Source organism: Taurulus bubalis, assembly GCF_910589615.1.
Source record: "Taurulus bubalis genome assembly, chromosome: 4".
Classification (NCBI taxonomy): Eukaryota; Metazoa; Chordata; class Actinopteri; order Perciformes; family Cottidae; genus Taurulus; species Taurulus bubalis.
The window spans coordinates 11,382,539-11,406,350 of NC_136592.1; the positions used below are offsets into that span (position 1 = coordinate 11,382,539).

General features: G+C 39.5%; 1 protein-coding gene across 1 annotated transcript in view; it reads left to right on the forward strand.

Moving 5' to 3' along the window:
* Positions 1-23,812, forward strand: part of cdh16 (cadherin 16, KSP-cadherin) — a gene marked incomplete at both ends in the record, with an annotated part of 28,452 nt that overhangs the window by 2,424 nt on the left and 2,216 nt on the right. Inside the window, 12 exons of the mRNA XM_079216658.1 lie at positions 101-230; positions 1,002-1,160; positions 2,531-2,727; positions 7,846-7,971; positions 9,295-9,445; positions 11,223-11,435; positions 12,463-12,539; positions 15,418-15,609; positions 18,239-18,480; positions 18,563-18,693; positions 19,677-19,916; positions 23,248-23,364. Coding sequence (XP_079072784.1) covers positions 101-230; positions 1,002-1,160; positions 2,531-2,727; positions 7,846-7,971; positions 9,295-9,445; positions 11,223-11,435; positions 12,463-12,539; positions 15,418-15,609; positions 18,239-18,480; positions 18,563-18,693; positions 19,677-19,916; positions 23,248-23,364 — 1,975 coding nt within the window. The remainder of the gene's footprint in view (positions 1-100; positions 231-1,001; positions 1,161-2,530; positions 2,728-7,845; positions 7,972-9,294; positions 9,446-11,222; positions 11,436-12,462; positions 12,540-15,417; positions 15,610-18,238; positions 18,481-18,562; positions 18,694-19,676; positions 19,917-23,247; positions 23,365-23,812) is intronic.

Genomic DNA, 23,812 nt, shown 5'->3' on the forward strand with positions numbered 1-23,812 from the left:
ACCTACAGACTGTGTGTGTGTGTGTGTGTGTGTGTGTGTGTGTGTGTGTGTGTATGTGTGTGCGTGTGTGTGTGCGTGTGTGTGTGTGTGTGTAATGCAGGTGTCCTTCAGAACGTCAGAGCACCGCCAGAGCTTCACTGTCGAAGTGTGTGTCATCGACAAGAATGACAACGTGCCCACTTTCATAGAGGAGAGCAGGAGAGGCAGCGTGCAGCTCGGGCTTCTCAAAGGTACGAGAACCTTGAGCTCCAGGGTCACCGCGTCGCACAACCTTTTTCAGTCTGGGTCACATGTATCAGTCCCGCTACATGGAGTGCAATAACTCATCCGATAACTCATTGCCTCCCAACAATGGAAAATGTGTTCAATGTGTCCCTGAAAAATGTAATTTAATCCTCATCCTTCTGTATTAAAAGAATCAATGGCGTGGCATATACTGGATTACTTGACTTCAAACTACCACATGGCTAGCAATCACATCGACTCAGACACAATACCACAAATGTATTTTATCTGAATTCCTTGATTTCCTCTGTATGGAGAATAACACCCACAAAAAAACTGTATCGCTCATTTTAAGAAGAGGAATATCCTCTGACTGGCAGATAAATTGCATAAAAGTAAACTATTGTACCGATTGCTTGTCGAAGCTGTTATGTGTGCTACTTATCCCTTAAGAAATACAAGCGCATGCACTTATGGGTCACTTCCTCCAGTAATGGCTTCAGATATTTGTGAATCACATTGTCTTATTTGCGAAACATGTATCTTGTTGAAATATCTTTTAACTTGGTACCAATATACTTTTGCCTGTATACAAAATCATATAAAAAAAACCTCACATACACAGAATGCTTGTATGTGTTTGGTTTGGAGCCTGCTGATTGGGAAGAATCCATGTTCTATCCTGAGAGAGAGAACCTGCCTTGAATTTGTGGTGGAGAGAGATGGGCAAAAAAAGAAAGTAATATGTTTGACGCTGCACCACCTTTGTCTCTCAGGAATCCCGTTCATGCAGGTGGAGGCACTGGATCGTGATGACCGCAACACCGCCCACGCCGAGCTGCGGTTCACCCTCATGGAACAGACACCCAGGATTCCCTCCAGCCAAATGTTCTTCATCAACTCCCTCACTGGAGAAGTTTCCCTCACCGAGGAAGGTCAGTCCCAACTAGTGACTGTAGGGAAAGTATCCAGTGACACGTTGTTTGTCCCTAGAGGGCCTGGGCCTCCACAGAGGGGACAAACAAAATGTTTTTGTTCGGGGAGATACAATAACTCACAATGTGCTCCAGTTTAGACTTAACTTCCTGCAACTTCATCTTCTTTTTATACTCAAGAATGCTTTTTATTGCATGTTAGCTATTTGAACAAGCCACTTCTTTATGGAACCATTAGTCTTGTTTTCTTAGTCCATTCGTTTTAACTAACATTTCCACCAATAATAAACAGAGTCCATTCACATTTAGCAGATAATAACAAGAAATTGTAGCAGAGAAATGTTCACGATATGTTTGTGGAAGTTGAGTACCAAACAAAAGTGAACATCAGCCAATATATTGTTATGTCTATAAGACTCAAAAACCCAGTCCTGGTCTAGCTCTAGAAATACATATAATTTGGAAACAAGTTCTGGATTGAATAAAGTTGTTCAATGATGGTCTCAAAGATAAGCTACACGGAGATGTGACCCCTCTCCTTAAAAGGTCTTATTCTTGTTGGTTATACTTATTGCAGTTTTTTTTTTAAATATGATCAACATGAGAGAAACGCTTGAATTCATGAAAAATTAAAGGGTTCACAGATACATCCTGTAAACGCCAACATGAGACATTTAGAAGAAAAACATTTATTTTGTTAAGGCTCGAGTTACTTGACATTCAGCCTTACTGCATTCTATATGTGAAAAAAAATACACATTAAGATGTGTACAATAAGGATGCAATTTATGTTGGCCAATAATGCTTCTTTGGCAAGCAGACACATACATAAACACATACATGTTGTAATTACACTAGATGCAGTAAGGTCCTGTATGCTGGTGCTATTTCTGTAGCTCTGGTTTTGCCCTTTGTCACGGCTCGGCAGGAGCTGGATGACTTTCACGCTTGCCGGTCCCTTCCGGCCCACACTGCTGCGGCTGGTTTCCACAGAGCTTCAGCAGTGGAAATTGAAAATCCCCTTCCTAATTTTCTACTTTATTTTCAGGTTAGCTATACGTGATGGCTATGATTACCTCCTCAGTGGGTTATTTGCGGTATTTATTCTCCATTTTAGCAGGAAATTGAAAATTAAGTGACGAGTAGAGCAGTTTGTGGGCCGTCTCAGTAATCTAAGGGAAAGTCTGTTATAGATTGTGGTGTTTATAAAACACCACATAATCAAATGATGTGTGTATGTATTTTTTTTCCTTTTTATGTCTCCTTGAATTTGTCATTTGGCTTTGGTTCCTCATATACTCGCTGCAAAACAGGTTAATTTTGAGGTGAAAATGAAATAATCATTGAAGTATGCACTCGTATCCCACCAGGAGCCTCTACTCTTGACCCAGAGATGTGCGGTCGTTACAAGCTCTCAGTGATGGTGAAGGACATGGCGGGGAAGGCGAATGCTTTCTTCTCCAGCGGCATCGTTACCGTGGAGGTGACGGGTAACACCTGGGCATCGCCCGACCCTGTTCGACTACAGGAGAACCTCCCAGGTCCCTACCCGATTTCCATCTCACAGGTGAGACGGCAGCACCCACGATCAACATGTGTTCACTGGGAAACACACATCCACAACCTTAGCGCAGAAAGCGTTTTCAGCCATCTCCATTGAAACCACTTTTACTTACTTGATCTTTACCATAAATCATGCAGAACAACATGGGAGTATAAGTGCTGACTGTATTGTTTATGCTGCTCCAAGTGTTATATCACGTTACAATAAAACAAACTCTGTCAATAGCCTGGGCCGAGTAAAGTGGCATCATATTACCAGTTGCTGTTTTTAGTGGTCCTCCTAAGTGACCAAATACTGAATTATTGATGCTGTTAAAATGCCATGGATCATTTCAGCCTACCTCCTGACTGAGTCACTTTACTCACATACTCCCACCCACCAACCACGACCACCACCACCACCACCACCACTCTGAGAGGCATTACACTGACCCAACAGATTAAAGGCAGAATCCACCCTAAAATATACTGTGCATATAACTTGTTGTTTTAATCACATTGTATTAATATTTTTCATGAAATCTAGAAAAGAAATCCTGGACCGACTCCATACACAGTAATTATTTATTTGTGTTGTCATACATGTCTACTTTCTCTTTAGGCCCAGCCAATTTAATGACGAAAATTGCGAATGGTTTGCGTTCAACTGAATACTGAATATCTCCTAAACCCCAAGGTCTATTTGAATAATTTAAAAAGCTATAATATACAGAAAACCCTTGTGAATATAGGTAACAAGTTCATATATGTGTTAGTTGTATATTAGTCTATGATAGTGCACAGAAAAGGAACAGATATATATATATATATATATATATATATATATATATATATATATATATACAAAATAAAATAAAGGTTGTTCATTTATATCGTAATTATATTAATACATTCTTTAATATATAACATTATTTAATATATATGTATATATATATATATATATATATATATATATATATATATATATATATATATATATATATATATATATATATATATATATATATATATATGTTAGGAGTATATGTGCGAAGTTTGGGTTTGATTGAGTGAAGTTAAGTATTTTATCTAATTATTTTAGTTCAGGAGCGATTGTGTCTAACTCGTTTAACACTGAAAGTTCCCACTCCCTGCCTGGTCCCTGAATAATCTTCGCTTTACAGTGCAGCAGGCTGAGAGGAAGCTAAGGAATCTAAACAAGGCCTGATACATTTTATTTCAGCCATAAGTAAGTCAATTCTTTTATTTTTTTGCAGGACATGAATGGCAATGTTGTGTGTATCTTGGCGAAGGTTGGTTTCTCAGCGTCGGTTTCTTGGCATTATTGGTGGATTCAGTAGGGTCTACGGATTCCACAACTGTCTGGTAATCCTGTGTAGCTTCATGCTCCCAATATGAAATGGCATATGTTTTTTTCAAAACTCTTGATACTCTCCCAAGTCACTATCGAGTCCCTTCGAGTCATACTTATGGTTTATGTTCATGTGTATTATGGAATAGAGTCATAATCATGACAAATGGATTTATATTGACTGTGCAAAAGGCCATTAATCAAGCAAATAATCCACCAGATCCATTGATGATACAAACTATTGTTGGTTGCAGCCAATGAAATTTTAAATAAAAATGTGGAACTGAATAACGGACCAGCTACAAAAGTAACCATGGTGATTTTAAAGAATATAGGCACATTTTCAAATCTAAAGATGGAAATCCAAAATGAATCAAACTAAATGTTGGATGTCTCTCCCTTAAACAGTCAAAGTCCAAAGAGTCAATCATTATTCTGGACCGACTCCAGAAGTTGTCACGGAGATCTTGTGAAAAGAGATTGTATTCATTTCAAAGAAATTCTACAATAATGTAGTGCAGTAATGTAAATTCTGTTTAACGGTCCCTCGGGTTCTCCTCATGTATTACTGTGTCTGTTCCTGGTCTCGTGTAACCTTTTGGTTGTTATAATATTAGCCATATCAGCCACAAGTCTATAAATAACTCAAAAGCCCTCAGAGGTTTTCGAACACATGGAAACTCGGCCATCAGTTGCAGTGAGGAAATTTCACATTAAAAATAACTTTATTAATTCACCACTGAGAACTATGAAAACAAAGAGTCTCGTAGAGCTGAATGCAATGCATTGTGCAGGTTGTGAGAGTCACTGTGGCCAGTAGGTACATCACAGTACCTCCCCCTCCTCCGGTTTTCTACCACCTCCCCCACACTCGCCCTCAGCCTCTCATCTCTCCTGTTCCAACAGCCCCTTCCACCCACAGAAAACGTGTGGATTCACAAGTGTAGGCACATTTGATTTTTTTATTCATAGCTTTCAAAGGCCAATTCAAATCTACGATTCAAATCTATCTTTTTGTTACTTGGTTGTAAAATCGGATTGCCAATGCTATTATACACAGCTTTGTGACTTTAAAATGATAATTAATTTTCATAATTTTCATAGCAACGAATAGCATCTGTGCCTCTTTAAGCTATTAAGCCATGTGGAAATATTTCACTGAGCAGGCTCCTTCAGTGTGTCTGCTTTAATTTCAAATAGAAAATGTGTGAAGAGAGTGAGAAATGAAGCCTCTATTGTTCCGTTACTGGACTGGCGTCTACTTGAAAACTATTTAGTTACAACCAGAATCTAAAGCACACAAAACTGGATTAGTTCGACATGGATGTTTACTTGGGGGAAGCCTCATTTTGCCCACGCTGAGTGATTGTGCCGCTGTGCTCAGTAGGTGGTGGGACTAACCGCTGTTATGACACATATAGAGATGAATCTCACCTCCCCTTCAGTCTCAGATAAATGGAGCAGTGATGTTCTCATCCACTCATCTGTAACAAATGTGGTATTTTTCTTGTCTCGTGTACTACTTTATGCATAGCTGCCATCATATTTCTTTTATTATTATTCTGTTAGAAATCTAATCCGAGATTGTTGTTGTGATCAATTTGACTGATTCCTGCAATCAGATGAAAATAAGCTCCGGCTGTCATTTTAAATATGAAATCCAGGCATTTGTTATCTGTACTTTTGCGTCGCTAGGGCAAGAGAGGTTTATTTCAATCTGTTATGAATTGCATGTTTCTGATTGCCTGCCGAAAACTTTGATTACGTAATGCAATCAGTGTAAAACTACTTAAACTCTGTAATGCAATCTGTTGAGACTTTGGAGTGGAAGAGAGGCCTCGGAGCTGATGAATGAATGAATCAAGGCTCTCAACTGCATTGAATTGTCAGTTTTCACAGTCAAAATGAAATTTGATTATTGTTGCAGAATTAGTTTGAGCCACACTAAACCTCCGTCGTGGCCCCTTAATCACTGTTCAATATTACAAATGATAGTTGTATCAAGGTGATGCTTCAGCTAACATTAGTCATCACAGGCAATCTCATGTTGGTTTGAATAACGCCAACATTAAAGCTGCTATGACCATTTTAGCATTTTTTATCACAATAAATGTTAATGTTTCTGAATATCTGCTATAAAAAAGCCATTAGCTGTTTGCTAATTTATTCGCCATCTCAACTAAATTATGTCATAATATGTCAGTGTTCTGTTTCCAACTTGTTTTTGCTGCTGCCAAATAACCCAAAAAATGTGTTGTTATTAATCTGTTATTGCAGGTTTAATGTTTTGAATCCCGAAAACAAGGCAACTCTACTTTTGTTTCTGCCGCTCTAATATTTGTGTTGTGCCTTCCAGCTCAAACTGTCGTGTTATCTGTCACCAGCTAAAGTCAATATCAGCTGTTATTGCTAGATTTGGAGACTGGTGATCTCACAGGCAATAAAAAGACCTCTGTCCCTTCAGAGATATGCACTATTTATCTTGGAGGGGGCAGATATCATATTAATATTTTAAAAGACTACAACTAATAATTATTTTCATTATTGATCAGTCTGCAGATTATTTTGAATATATATTTTTGAAACGTAGATTTACAATCTATCGCCAAATTGGACCAGCTGGGATATTTTAGTATTCCTGATTTGTGTTTAATGCAGGAATATGCACTAGGACTATACTTTATACTGTATTTCAGCAGCTGATTACTGTCCAGTCCACAGTACCTTGGCTGAAAGCACATGCAGACACGAGGCGCTCTTGACGCAGCTCAAACACAAGCTAGCGGGGAAGACAGAACGTGCTCTGCAAACTCAAACACCAACGGAGGCAAAAGCAGATTACTTCATAGATGTTTTGAATATAACTTCATATCGAGCAGTTGGTTATCATCAATCAGCTCTTGAAACATATCTCTTTAAAGTTCTGAGGTCTAGAAACACACTGAGAGGCAGCCAGCTGTGTGAAGCCGCTTTGTGTATACAAGAAGCATAGTGTTTGGGCAGCCATCTCCAAAACAAGGGAGGAGTGTGTGACAGTGAGTTGAGGAGATACACATGCCCTGGGTGTCCGTCAGCTGTGCTGCAGACGGGCTCCTCTCCTTTTTGGGTGCTGTTTGATGGCTTTCAGGCCCACTGCACAGCCCTCTGTCAAGGGCTGTAAAGCAGAGTGGAAAATCCCCTTCAGCCTGCATAGTTAGTTTTGGCCGTGCTCTGTGTTCCACATCATTGTCAGTGCATTTGGTTGGCTTCTTATCATGTAAACAAACGTAGCTTTGCTTTGAACTTATACGTCATGCAGGCCCGTGCTGAATAGCTCTTTAGGTTCATACTGCATGAGACATTTACATACACTGTATAGATCGTTATTGTAGAATGACTGTCTTGTAAAGTTGCAGTTTACATCAATCTCTGTCCAAAATGCCAACACTTTGTCATTTTACCCTATTAGACATTTGTGTTTACTTAGCATAATTCTTGAGTCATTTCCAAAAATGTGTTTTGACCACCAGAATCTAATCAGTTCATCCTTGAGTGGATGTTTGTACAAAAGTTGAAGAAATTCCCTCAAGGCGTTCCTGAGATAACGTGTTTTCGAGAATAGACCGGGCAGACGGACAACCCAAAAACGTAGGGCTTCCGGCCGAGGCTGTCCCCGGCTTGAAAGAAAAAATATGTATTTTAAATGTTTTACCAAGTTTATATATATTTCAATTATTTGATTGTTGTTGTTGTTGTTGTTGTGTGTGTGTGCTTATGTGTGTGTTTATGTAGGTCAAATGGAGTGGGAGCCAGGCAGAGTACAGTCTGGAGGGGGAGTTTCCAGAGATGCTCTTCACCATCAGCAGAGAAGGAGTCATTTATCTCAACGCCCCTCTGGACCGAGAGACACAGGACCAGGTCTGTATAACTGCAAGCTAAACATATCCAGCATAATAATACATGTCAGTTTATGGTTACTGGTTAAAGCGTCAAAACATTAGGGCTGCAGGTGCTACACTGTTCCTTTAAGAGAGACCGAAGCAGGTTCATTTCTATATTTGAACTCTGTCACATTGTCTTTGTACTATAATCTTAATATAAAGTTTGCTCTGAATTAAAAGCTTGTTATTTTCTTTCACAATATCCTCTCTATGAAAACCAACAGATTCACACATGATATGTTTTAGTACTTTTTCTATTTTCAAATAATTTTCAGTCGATTTCATTTACTTTTTGATTATTTTCAGAAACTAATCACTGGGAGCTCGATAGTGAATTCAAAATTCTGAAGAAGAACAATATGAAGTGACAGATGTGATGGCACTAAATAAGTTCTCATGTTGTTCAATAAGAGAAAACTGCTATTTAAATTACCTCATGATGTTTTAATTAAGGGTACCCTGAGCACAGTATATTTTTAAACCAGACAGAGGTAATTAAGCAAACATATTGAATGGACTATAAAGCTTTCAAGAGCTTTAAAGAGCTTCTCTTCACATATTGTTTACTTTCGGGTCAAGGGAAGGATCATTTGTAGTTGTATTACAAATTAAAAAGCATAATTTGTTTGCATTTTGCTCTTGAGTTTTGCATACAACTTCAGCTCCTGAGGGCTTTGAATGGCTCACTGAACTGTATATTCGGGCACATGCTCAAGTGGCCAAAGAACAACACAAGAGAGCCTGAGCTAAATCAGTAGACGTGATTGGTGTTTAAACATATGCATCATCTGTCTCCTTGAGAGACCATTTAATTGAAAGGTGCAGAAGGCATGATAGCTTTTTCTCTACCCCGAGTATTGGAAAGGTTTCAGATGCATACTTATCATCACTTATCAATATTATTGTGGAGGTATTAAAGAGCCACTAAATGTCAAACTTCTCTTGTCTGAATACAGCTCCATCACTCAGTCTGTATCCTTCATGAGTGATCCTGCTGATGGTGCCTTCTCACATCGTAAGCTTTGTGCCCATCATTCTGCACATCGGGCAGCGGGGGGCTTCCAGAGGTTTAGAATGATAAACGTAGAGATGCCGATTCACGGAGGTTGTTTCTCACTTTCATGTATTCTATTTTGGTCACCAGCTTTCCCCTATTGCATTATTCTATCCCATTATGCAGTGAGGAGGGGAGCACCCTGCACGGTCAACAGTCTTCCACATCCGTTGACCAGATATGTCGAACCACTCTGTTTCTTTGATACGCTAGAGGCAGACATTGTGTCTCTTTTTGCCTTGTCAGTTCCAGATCAGCATTGTAGTTGAGCGTCCAGATGGCAGAGAGATTGCCAAGCCTGTGGAATTGAGGGTGATGGTGGGCGACGCCAATGATAACAGACCCACCTTTCCACAGGCACAGTACCATACTGTGGTCAAGGAACTGGCCGCTCGAGGTAACAAACATGTATACATTTTTCTATTCATATTTTGGAAAATGTTTTGTAAAAAGTCAAATTTTCTCTATGCCAACATGTGCTAGAGATGGATATGTATTTATTGCATAACAGTGGAGTTTAACCCTGGTGTGGTGTTCTGGTATTCAGCCAGTGACAATTTTATATTAAACAACTCAACAGATGCTTACTTCGTCCCAATTGCAAGCAATATAAACAGCATATATGGTTCATATTTGCCCTTTACCTTTGTTAGATCACATTTATGAATTAGTGTGGTACTCGTTTTTATTTTATTTTATTAAAATGTAATACAAAAAGAAAATCAATTAGAATCAAGATATGAGTGATGCTCCTGGCCACATATTCTCCCATCTCTGTGTAGTGTACTCATGAGTACCACATTCTGGATTTTCATATCGTTCCCATCTTCTTCTTTAGGAGCTCCTGTACCAGCTTGTGTGAGGTAAAAATATTGTTGCATGTGATGTTGTGTCCACTAAGTCCCTGAGTCATAGGACAACTCTCATTCCTTGATTTGTGAGTGGCTCCTCCATCAGGCTTCCCTGTGTAGACGTGTAAGTTCCAATTATACAAGGAAGTGGCATCGCAGGCAGCAAAGATCTTTATTCAAGAAGAACATTTAATGTGACACTTTTTTTACATCCATATTTCTTCACTTGCTGGCTGATGACGGGATGGTCTTGTGGCTGGACTTCATTTTGGAACTAGCTGAGGTCAGAGCATAGAACCTTGCAATCAGAGCACATAGAACCCTGAGGTCAGAGCATAGAACCTTGCAATCAGAGCACATAGAACCCTGAGGTCAGAGCATAGAACCCTGAGGTCAGAGCATAGAACCCTGAGATCATATCATCCATATTTCTTCACTTGCTATCTGCTGACGGGTTGGTCCTGGTGAAAATGTGTTCTGATGTATGATCTTCACAGAAAATGAGCCAAGGCCAATGAATCTGAGTTTAAAAAAAAAAAAATCGTATAGCTTTTCTTTTGATAAAAAATAAAACGAGTCCCACAGACACCCAAAGCAAAACTAAGATTTGTCAATAGTCACAATGTTTTCTTTTAGAAATACTGTGGTCAACATATACTCAGTATATAATGCTACTTAAGATAGTTTCACAATCTTTGTTTCATATAAGTCCTTATGAAGTGAGGGATCATTATAAAATAACACAGTGAGACCTCTGTATAATACTTTGTCACATTTACTCCTTAATGGGAATCTTGTTTCACAACAAGGAGGAAACACTGGCTGGAAGGGACATTGCAGTGATGAAAGAGCTAAGAGTGCCAGATACCTTTTATGAAAGGAGATTGGGATTTTTGCCAGGACAGCGGGAAAAGCACCCTCGCTCATAAAAGGCACATGGTGTGTTTTGACATATCAGGCCCGGCATAAAAGCTTTTTTGTTGATGCTTTAATACGCTTGATTCTGGGAAATGAATTAGACAGGACAATCTGTTAATCTAAATGGAATTACTGAGTGGGGATTAAATGAGAACGCTATTGTTATATCCTTCCCCTCCTTATTCCCATTCAGTGTGCTCTGTGACTGTTGCAGAGAGAAAAACATGTTATTTGGCTGTATTACAGAAACTACAAGAGGCTACACTTTAAAGTGTAGTAGATATTTTGAGTTAAACATTTAAAAGAAAACTGTATGTTATGATTGTGTCTGAAGAGATCTTATGGCTGTAAATAGTTTATCTTTCTTTTTATCTCATCTTTCTTTACTGGTGTATGTTTCCCCAGGGACAGAAATCCTGACAGTGCAGGCAGCCGATAACGACGATCCCAAGACGGACAACGTGCGGATATTCTACCGTCTAGTTGTTCAAATTCCAGAGAGTCCTCGCGCCCTCTTCCGAGTGGACCGTGACTCAGGGGTCATCTCCGTCCAAGCAGACAGTATGGAGGGAACAGCACCTCAATACACTCTCACCATCACTGCTGAGGATGCTAAAGGTGACTTTGGTTCAATGCAAAATACAGCCTTCCTGAAATTAAAAGTGCCTTTGTGACAATTTTAGATTACATGGCCGCTCATTTTCAGAATCAGAATCAGAACCATTTATTGACATGTATGCTTTCACATACAAGGGATTTGTCCCGGCGGAAGGTGCATACATGTAACATTTTGACAATAAACATTTAACAATAAACAAGTGTGCAATAAAAGGGGAGCATTTATATTTACAATTAAATCTACAGTAGAATATGAAATTAAAGTTAAAATAAAGTGCAGTCAACAGATAGCAGTACTTTAAAGTGGGATGTAAGTGGTATGTGAAGGTGACAAGTGTAAAGTAAAGCGGCAAGTGTGTTTAAATATGAAGTATGGAGGGTTGTGTAGGGGAGCGGCCAGTAGGAAATTGCACCTATTTAACAATATATGCAAAAAAAGAGATTCCTACATCAAAATGCAATAGTATGTTCTTTCTGTAAGAGTAGTACAATTAGTAGTTAATACCAACCAATTATACTACGCATTTATCCAAACTTTTAATAAAGGAGTTTATTCAAATCCCGCCCACTTTTTAGTAGTGCAATACAATGCATGACACATCTTGTGAATGTACAACGCTCAAATATTCTGTTTCACTCGGGAATATGTCATAGTCCAGAAGCTGAAGACGCTCTAACTTCATGCCAATGGGACTTTGCGGTGATCGTTAAGAGTAGAGAGAGACAACAAAGTAGTGATAAAAAACTGATAAAGCAGTAACATAGTGTACAGATATGTAAAACACTGCAGCTTTTATAACGACTGTCACAAACCAAAAGCTGTTAGCTTTGTGATCTAGTGAGTAGCTTCATTGACATATGAAAGTCCAGAGATGCATGCATGTTAGTCTCTGGGGTGACAGATGGGATCTGCATGACTCACGCGTCAGGTTGTGATGGAGGCAAGATCAGGTACATGCTGTTCCTTTATTTGTGTGATGGGCTGACCCTGAGTCACTAACAGAAGCTGTGGTGATGTCCCTGGCAGGTCTAAACAGTTCATGCACCGTGGTTGTGACGGTGCAGGATGAGAACAACAACCCGCCAGTCTTCTCCCAACACGAGGTACGAGAGCACATGTTTAGACAGAAACTGTCCGCTCAGAACACGATGAACAATACTTTTTGAAAAAAAGGTAGGCCAAACATCTCAGGCCATCGTAAGTGGCTATTGGACTATAGTGATTGTGAATCCGCTCTGCAGGTCACTGATCTAATTTTCCTGGCGGGGAACTAGATATGTCCTCTAATCTCAGGCTTATGGCAATGGCACCATCATATTATTGGAGGAGTTGTATTCAGTGCTTTGTACTCAAAGTGGACTGTGTTCTGAATTTAATCTGATTAAGCTTTCTTTGGAGAGTAGTTTCCACTCATTTGTTTACAGTATAGTCAAATTTGCATCATGACGACACAATACTGCTACTAAATGCCATTAACGTGTTGGGAATTATGTCAGAATCACAGCTATTTCAGCAGTTTACTGTACTACCAAAATATTTAAAAATTAAACAGACAACTTCTGCTTTCAAGGTGGCTGTAGAAAGTTTTTTTTTGTTTATCCAAAGAACAGCATCTGTGCTCACGGTGTATTCATGTTCATTACAATACTTTTCAATGCTGAACAGCGAACAATGGCAAAACAAATTACAGAAAGTTATCCAACCATTCTCCACATAATCTACTTATCCATGCTTGTTTAGAGCCACCTTGAGGACCTCAGTGAGTTGAGTCTGCCCCCACCCAAATTGACTTTGGGTGCTTAAGATAGTGGGGTCCTTGGGCGGTGCCAACCAGTGTCCAACATCCCTCGTTGACTTCAGGACAGGGACCTGTGCTCCATGTCATTCCCTATTTCTCTCTCTCTCTCTCTCTCTCTCTCTCTCTCTCTCTCTCTCTCTCTCTCTCTCTCTCTCTCTCTCTCTCTCTGCCTGCATGTCCTATTTCTCTCTACATTCAGTCTAATAAAGCCATAACATGCATAAATAACAACAAAAGAAAGATTAGCAATTATGTTAATACAACAATTAATGACTTAATGTTGTGTGTAATGTATGTTAATGATTTGGTTTTGCATCCATTCATATTTCATTATTTTATTTGCAATAATATATCATCTTTGGGAATTCCACCAATGTCTGTGCTGCATGCCCAGCATGAAATGTGACAGTGGTTTCCCTCATTTTGACGTAGCTGCTGGAATGAAAGAGGCATGTTCTAAAGATAGGAAGTTACAGAAAATCCCCTCACTTTTCACCCACACGTGCCACATAATGGAAGAGAAAAAAAGGCCAGAGGGTTGGGAGTTACGTGGGAGAGCCATCATACTGTGATAATGGGGAATCTGTCTCTGGCTGTTCTGTCAGACCACGTTGACATGAAAGGCTGCACATTGTGAGCTGTGAAGGGACATTTTATTTTAAGCAGGGAGAGAAGGTATCTCCTTTAAATGTAAAAGTGAAAGCTGCTTGTAGAGCTTTGGCATGTATTATGAAGACCAATCACAGGAAACAATATTGTTGAATACAGACTTGATACAAGATTGTGCAGTGTGTATATATATATACATATATATATATATATATATATATATATATATATATATATATATATATATATATATATATATATATATATATATGTATATATATATATATATATATATATATATATATATATATATATATATATATACACACCTGTCTGCTAGGATTGGACACTTTAGGATTTAACCAAATATTGTTCAAGCATGGCTGAAAGCTCATTTCAAGCTGTTATAAACAAATGTCTCCACTTGCTTAGATAATGGCCAGTACACACACACACACACACACACACACACACACACACACACACACACACACACACACACACACACACACACACACACACATCCACAGAGGTCAAAAATGCTCTTGAGCAGGTCACGCCTGAGAAGTGCAGCTTTTTCCATGGTGATATTAAGGCAGCGGTAGAGGGAGTGGTGTGGGAGGCGAGTGGTGACAGGGCTGGGTTCAGCGACCTTGTGAATATGGCCGCCAGATCAGAGGAATGGCTGCTTCACTCGAGGACATCTGTGAGTGGCAGATTAAACGGCTGTCTAAACACACATAGATGTGTGAATAAAGGTTAGCTAACACCAGGAGGGCAAGAAGGGGCGAACATACACACACATATACTATACTATATATATATATATATATAGTATATATATAATATACTAGTAGTCACATATACTGTCACGACAGCACGGCATATTGTTGACAGTCAGTCAGCTGTGACTTTTATTGGCGACCACAACATTGCAACATCATCAATGGAACTCTGGCAACATTTACATTTATTGATTCATTTATTTGTATGATCAAATATTTAATGCCGCGGTTAATGCAGAGCCAGTTGAGAATAAAATGTGTTTTGTTCAACTCTAAATTAACCTGCCAACAGTATATATCAGTGATAACTACATTTTGGAGATCTTAACTAAAAAAAGATTGTGTGTGTTTATGGATTAGAAAATAATGTTATCATATATTTTCTCATCATAATAAAAAAAAAAAATATTTAGATCAACATTGTGCCAGAAAGTCAGTATATATACGTTGCAATACACAATTAAGTTATGTTTTATAATCAGAAAGACTAAGGTAGATGATGACAAAGATCAATCAGAGTATTATGAATAGTGATGATAATGCATGTTTGTGATTAGCTTTATTAGCGTGATAATGAAATAGTCCAGTTGTTTCCATAAGGTTTTCCTTGAGGGGTTCCCTCTCAGTGAGGTTTGATTTGAGTTTACATCTTTAAATAAAATTGCTAATTTGATTCAATTTGATTATAAATTATGACTATACATTTGCCCTCTTCAGTGCATTTTAGCATTGTCACGAATGAATGGTGTCTGCTGGCTAATCTTATATCTCCTGTCTCCTCCCCATCAGTATGGGCCCTTTCACATTCCAGAGGACGCTCCAGTGGGCACCACAGTAACAGCTGTGCTGGCAGGGGATGCAGATGTCCGAGGAGGAGACAGCTGGCAGGTGGACTACCGGTTAGAGTCTGGAAACGAGGAGGAAGTCTTTACATTGGTGACAGACAAGCAGACCAATGAGGTCTCCCTCATCCTTTCAAAGGTAATCAACACAAACCACACACATTTGACCACTTCATTGATTAGTTACACTTATTCAAAGATCACCTTAAGACCCCCGTCATGTCCAAATTAAAGAGATATATTAATTGTTTTCTTTATTCTGTTTATGGCGTGAGAGGGTACTAACAAATGTCTCCCCTCAGGAGCACAACTAATAATGTCAAGGACAAACACTTGTTTCTCCACAGTGTTTGTGCAGTCCTAGAGATCATCCAGTAGCTAGGTCTGTCAAAGTAGCTGTCACATATAACTCAGTCATTTTTTCGAGGACACAGTTTTAATATCACAGTGTGTATATGTGAGGCACATGCGTCCATGCTTCAATCTGACATGCCTCAAATAAAAAAAGAGTCCAGATGACAGTGCAATGTTTTAGCCCAATAATCTCTTCTGTCCTCGGGGTGAATCACCCTTCGCATGCCCCACATAATCCAGCAGAACGTTTTTGGGATGCATGAGGGAACAAGCGTGTGTCTCTGTCTCTCTGTGTCTGTGTGTGTGTGTGTGTGTGTGTGTATGTGTGTGTGTGTGTGTGTGTGTGTGTGTGTGTGTGTGTGTGTGTGTGTGTGTGTGTGTGTGTGTGTGTGTACTTATGGTCTGCTCTCTGTAAGTGGGCCAGGCAGGAAACAATTTTCAACCTCTCTGTGGGAGTTGACGAATGTGATTGAATTGAGCCGCACACTGAGATCAAGCAGGAGATATCTAAAAGCTAAAAATGGATCACGTTTTATTTCAGATTAACACACAAGGACTTTTGTTTTTTGAGGAATTATATTAGACAGATTCAACTGTCGTCTCTTTGAGCAGCTGGGTTTAACGATCTTGAATTGGCCTTGTGAGTTATCACAGCTAACTTTGTATCAAGGGATACTGTTGTTTATTTAGCTTTCTTAAAAAAAGAAGAAAAAAAAGCTTAAATCCTTCACAAATAAAACCCCAGTGGATTAAAATACACTTGAGCAAATGTTTTAATTCATCGTGTTACAGCGTGAAGTCAGCGCCGGAAGGCAGACACATTTAATTATTAGAAATTACACACTGTTCACAGCCCAAGTGAATAATTAGACACTAATGAGAAGACACTAATGGTAGTTTACCACACAGGCTAGAAGCTGCCAATTGAGGTAAATGTATAATGAACCACTGGAAGAGAAGGGAATCTAATCAGGATGAGGATGAGGAGAACAGGACCTTATGCCTTACGCCAATATGTTGCTGTTACGTAAGAAAACTGCAGAAATTCAACAAACACAATTATTTATTGACTGGGTCGTTCGTAGTGACAAACGAAGCAGAAAAAAACTGTACACTATAGTGCTGAGCATGAAATGGCAAACAGACAACGTTAGTGACTTGCTGGTGAACACAGCTGAGCATTTAGGAAAACATATATAACATATATTCCTTCAGGAATTGGTGGAAGTCAACACAGAGCAAAAAGGTTTCACTTTCATCATGTGGCCAGAAACATGACTCGTTCATTAGTAATGCTCCATACATGGTTTAAATAAGCAACTGGTTGCTAACAAGTTATCAACTTAAAAAGTGATGATCAGAGTAATACTTAATACAAAAGAATGAGAGTTACATTCTGAAAATATTGGGTGCAGTGCCGGTGAGGGAAAGTTGATAATAGTGTTGTACCTTATTTCAGGGTAAAATTGAGTTGATACTCAAGGTGAAATGAGTATCACCATGTAAAGACCATGCGTTATATAGTGGTTCAAATGACTATAGCCTCGAGTGAGTCTACGCACATGTTCTGGTGCACTGAGTATTTTGATGCTCCACTTCCAGTCAATCCCAGTCCTCAAGCACCCTCCAAGGTCTGCGTTTCTTCTCCCTGGCAACAGAGACGCACTCCTGCCTGAGAAGCAGGATGTCAGGCAGCACTGGTTTGATAACATTTTGTTTCAAAGATTGTATTAAAATAATCAAATACATTAGAGATTAATGATCCCTTTATGTTTTTTATTTGTGTTAGTTCATTCCTAAAGTCTGTGGAATCTGCAGTTCTTTCTCTACCTCCACTGCGAAACTACATGTTTAATCCTTTAAACAAAGTCAACAGGTCACGTTTATTAATTTTAGTGTCCAGATTAAAGTAAACTTTGCTTCAAATATTATTGATTGTGTTTTATTGTGATTTATTTGTTTATATGTGCTTTTTAGTTTCTGTTACAACCAATAATGTATATATTGAATACCGTGCAATATAAACATGATTTAATTTATATTCTATGTTCATTAAAATCTTCCAAACAGTGTATTGAGCTCAAACTGTGGTATTTATTCTTTAATTGTCCCACAGTAGTTGTTCTCAGTCTATCGTCATGGAAAATGTTTCATTCGTGACACAGTGAATCAATTAGTTAATCTCTCTGAAACCAGTTTCTGTCTCTTGTTGGAAAAAAACTCTGCCAGTAAAACCAGTTTCCTTAGTTAGTTAGTTTGATGCATTACACCTAATTTATATCTCATCAAAAATACTTTGTAAACACTAAAGGATGACACTGTTGGTGTGTGTGTGTGTGTGTGTGTGTGTGTGTGTGTGTGTGTGTGTGTGTGTGTGTGTGTGTGTGTGTGTGTGTGTGTGCATTGGTCCACAGGTCTTGGACTTTGAGCGTGAGAGTGAGTATATCCTCGTGATCAGTGCTCAGAACCCAGTGGCTCTGGTCCGTGGCCGATACGGCCCTGCATCCACGGCAACAGTCTCCATTTATGTAGACGATGTAAATGAAGGCCCTATCTTGTCTCAAAGCCATTATGAGGTGACTGTCAGAGAGGGAGAGGAACCAGGACGGGTTATCGCCACCATCAGAGGTTACGACCCCGATTCACACCCAATCAGGTAAGCCTTAACTGATGACTGCTGTCGGAATAATTATCTACTTTCACACCTCTAATTTGACAGAGTTGCACATTTTTTGCAGATATTCTCTTCAAGGGGACACCAAGAAATATTTTTCAATAGGGAAGTATTCTGGTGAACTCAAGACTGTGCAGGCCTTGGACAGAGAGGAGAACAGCACGTACACCATGGAGGTCATCGCAGTGGATGGCCGTGAGTTCATTTTCATGATTATAAATGCCACACAAGTATTTCATGAATCAATCATTTCCAATTAATTAATAAATCACATACATTTTCTCTTAAATGTGAAAAGGCCATTAGATAAAACAAGATAATCCTGTATTAGTCCCAGTGAGGGAATTGCAGGATTACAGCAGCAAGAGATAGTAGTAAAATAAGAAACAAGTAATTTTACACAAGTAAACAGTAATAAAAAAACAGCACTTTTGTATATACAGACAGAATAAACAAGTATTTAAAAATGTATTTATACTGCACCAGTTAAAGTGTTAAAGTGACCAACATGTGATTGAAGTTGTTTAGCTTGGTTTGTTGTGTAGTCTGACAGCAGCAGGGAAAGGACTTGCCGTACCATTCCTTCACACACCGGGGAGGAATCAGCTGGTGGCTGTGCAGAGCCGCCAGAGTGTCCTGCATGGGGTGGGAGGTGTTGTTCATCGGGGATGAGGGCTTAGCCATCATCCTCCTGTCTCCCACCACCTCCACAGTATTCAGAGGACACACCAGCACACTACTGGCCTTCTTTACTAGCTTGTTCAGTCTCTTCCTGTCAGCTGCCGTGATGCTGCTGCACCAGAAGACCACTCCATAAAAGATGGCTGATGCCACCACAGAGTCAAAGAAGGTCTTCAGGAGTGCTCCCTGCACTCCAAAAGACCTCCTCAGCAGAAAGAGTCTGCTCTGTCCCTTTTTGTAGTGTGCGTGATCAGACCAGTCCTGTTTATTGTTCAAGTGAACACCCAGGTACTTGTAAGATTTCACAATCTCAATGTCCAGTCCCTGTATGCTCACCACCAGCTCCTTGGTCTTACTAGAGTTGATGTGGAGGCGGTTCCGCTGGCACCATCCTATAAAGTCCTGGCTCAGTTCTCTGTATTCAAGAGAGAGCACTGCAGCACCTCATATATTTGTTCGGGCTCACATCTTTTCCACGTCTCTCGTGTTCCTCTTAGGAAACGCATCCTTGTCTGCGTCCACCCTGGTGACGGTCCAAATCCTGGATGTGAATGACAACAGTCCAGTGCTGGTCGGAGACTATTCCTGGAAGTACCTGTGTACACCTCGCTGGGAGGACCAAGCTCTAGTGCTGGCCTCACGGGACAGTGATGGGCCGCAGCATGGAGGACGACTGAACTTCTCCCTGCGCAGCGATGCCACAGTCCGTCGTAACTGGAAGCTTACACCTATTAATGGTGAGGTGAATGCAGACTTATTGAACCTGGCCGACCCACAGCATGCAGTGTGTCAAGTAAGGTGGCAATGTTAGAAGAGATGATCCTAAGTTATTTATTCGGTAGGCTAAACAAGCTGAGATGTATGTGTGGTCATTATTCAAAGTCTATGCATTTATGATAATGTGTTTGAAGTATCTGTTATGCCTAAATACTCTGATTATGGGTGCCAACATGGCCTCAAAGCCAGCCAGCTTCAAGCCTGCTGCTGTAAGTATTAGCCAAAATCCTAGAATCCTAAAATCTATCACAATTACTACATCAAATCATTGTATTAATACAATATGAACCACTTCATAGATTATCCTTTAGTTTGAGACGGTTCAAGATGGATATGTGAAAGTTGTGTCTACTGGTTTGGTCCAAGTAAACTGCCATTTACATTTTGCTAATAATCCGCCTGCTTCAAAAAAAAATGTAGAGAGTAAGGAGGATAATTTATTGGAGAGGACAGGTTGATGTCATCCAGCCACAAGGCCTGTGGACACTGAGTTTGCCACAATGTGCTAAATGTTTGAGTTACTTTGACTGAAAATAGGCAGTATAGCGTCCATGAGGGTAGATAGTCAAAGAAGATGTGCAAAATGCTGTGTTCCATTTTCTTCCTGCATAATTTCGGCGGTCGTTTCTGGGAAGGGAGGTGTAATGTAATTATCCGTTTTTTGCCGGTGTAAACTGCTGGTGTTGGGCTCATTTAATGCCAACTATTAACTGCAATGACGTCTGTCATTAAGTCATTCAAACAGCACAGCCACTTCCCTCTCAGTTTTTTTTTATCTCCCTCTTTCACTCCCCTGTTCCTGTTGGTATTGATTGAGCTGAGCTGTAATTATATCTTCTGTGTAATTTCTTTGCCGTCATCGCTGGGTTCCTGCCTGCTAATGGAGGCTAGAAGAGGAATGCTTTGCACCTGGTTGCAGCCAGTAATGGTCGTACTAATAACATGTGTATTTGTGCCAGTGTAACGTCTGCACGGTTTGCGTAACACAACCACAACCTCTCATGCAGAGAAGACATTGTGTGTGCATGCCTGTGAGTGTGTGTGTTTACCTTGGACTATCTATCTTTGCGAGGACCAATTTTAGTTTTAGCCCTTCAGAGTGAGGACATTTTGGCCGGTCCTCACTTTGGGACAGAACTTGGGCTCAGATTGGTTCAGGCATTTCATTGTGATGATGAAGGTTAGGCTAAGGGGCAAGGGAATGCATTATGTCAATAGAATGCAGCAGGGATGATGTGTTTTTGTCGGCCAACCCGAGGGTTAGCGTCGCACTGATTGCCTCTACAATAAGGCAATGGTATTTTTCCTTTGGATGTTGGATTATTGCAGAAAAAAAGCTATGTAGCAAAGACAAGTTAATGATACTTACATGTTTTGTTCAGCGAGATAATGTTTACAAATAAACACCAGTCTAATGCTTTTTTTAAGCATAAATGCTATAGCCATAAGTAAAAAGCTAACGGGGGGCTATACGTTTAGTAGTCTCATTCAGCCAATAGTTTGCAACCGCCAAGAGAAGAAGGGGCATGTCTACTGACGTATTTAATGTAAAAAAAATCTCTTGAGCTTGTGTTTATCACATACCTTATTTAAGGCATTAAAGCAGAAATACATTTCAAAAATATTGACTTGGGTACGAGGAACCAGAAGTGTCAAAATGTTTAGGATTCATTCTTGCAGCACTCTATGAGGGACTTTTACATGCACATTGATATTAAACTATCATTCCCAAATATGATATGGATCATGGAAATTAATTTTCCGTAACTCTTATCCCGAATTAAGCTTTTTCCGATCAAGACGTGGGATATGCTGATAATATTCAGTTTTTGGGAACATTCTTTGGACAGCGCATTCAGAATATGCATCTTAATTGGATTTTTTACTGCAATTTGACACACAGCTTTTTCCACAAACCAACTTCCACCAGGTTGCATGCCAAAAGGAAAAGCTCAAATTTCTGGTCAGAAGAAGAAAAACACAGACTTTTAAACACTCCAAAAGACTTGGATATTAACAGGTTTTTGGATATGCACACATATGATTTGTCTACGGCTTCATGCAAACGAGAAGATTGTTGGAATATAAATTTTCATTAGCTTAGTAGGAATTATGTCTTTTTCGGGTAAAGACACAAAACGGATATTTGCTGCATATAAATAGTCTACATAGTCAGTGTCCTCACAAAAATAGAAATACGAGGTTGTGTCTGAGTGTGTGAGTGCGTCATGGCTATTCATCACAAGTCTTTCAGAGACTCAAATGTACCATGTTTCAATAATTGGCAGTTCTTTTCAATGCAGAATTCAGTTAAAGAGGCAGCCCGCTTTTATTCCACTTACCTCTAGCTGTTCAGCAGTAAGGAGATAAATGTGAAACATCAAGTCTTAATGTAACGCATTTGATAGCATGATAATGTGCAAATACTTTTTGGCATCACTATTATCCAAAATAGTTCTGGGTCGGTAGGTGGTCACAGATCCAACCTGTGAACATATCAGATCAGAGGAGAAGAAGTGCAGATAGAGGATCAATTAACAGCCTACACAACTTGGTTTTCCCTGACAGACAAATGGAACATGAAGGGGAACAATGGTGAGGTGTGAGCGTGTAGTTTAGGACCCTCAGATAAGGGTTCAAACAACTTGATAAAACATTTCTCTTTCAGGGACCGGGAATTTACGTCATGCAGCCAGACGTGTATTTTAGACTGATTTGCAGAGATAAGATAAAGAGTCATACCCTCCAGACCACTCAGCTCCATCAGTCTCTCTGATTCAGTGTGTTGTGTTAATGCAGTTGTATGCACGCTGTTTTGCTGGGTTTTTGTTCCTGTGCGAGTAGAAATGGTAAAATAGTGTTAATAAATGCATATTGATTGTAACTAAGCATTTAGCTTATATTAACGCCTTTACAGAATTGAATTTTCTGATCTGTGAACTGCAGAAGTGGTACTCAATTGTAATGTTGCACAGGAAGGGATGCTTTTTCACCTTATCAGCAGAAAATATGAAACAATATTATACCAGAGTGCATGTGTTTCTCAATCCACCAAATAGAAATACCAGGGGGCATGCACTTATTTATTTCTCCAACATCATCAAAAGTACAACAGATTGCAGTATATTTGCTGATAAGTAAATGTAATCATAATGTATTGAAAAAAATATGTGACCTTTGACAACCTTTACTTTGTCATTCAAGAAATATATATATATATATATATATATATATGCAAAATTGTAATTAGCAGCACATTGTTATGTGTCATGTTTGTGTTTTGTCTTTCAGATACTCACACCAACCTGTCCTTAAACATCCCGTACCTGGCACCTGAGTTCTACACTGTGCCCTTTACCATCTCTGACAGCAGCTCTCCTCCCAGGAGCACCTTCATAAACTTGCCAGGTAATGTCAACTCTCCTGCTGATAAGCTAAAGCAAATACAGGGAGGTTATGGGACAAGAGTGTAGGAACAATCAATACGAATCAACCCCTGTGTGTGCCAGCTTGTGCTAGCACTGTTCTTGTTTAAAATAATAATGATGAAATGGAGCTGTACAATGATTTTTCCAGGCTTGTGATTACACAGCTCTCTTAAGACTGTGCTCTGCCCAGTCCAGTCTGCTGACACCTGATATACACAAAACAATACTGTATGTGAAGGGAATAATGGGTGTAAGTGTGCAAAGTAATGTCTTTTAGTTTCCCTTTAGTTTTTTTAGTTCAATTCAGTTTGTGTTGTCACTCACCTTCAATATGAAATACTGTCATACATATTAAAACTGCACGCAGCAATGAACAGGCCAGTAAATCTCTGTTCACATCGAGAGTAATTGCAGGGTGCTGGTTAACT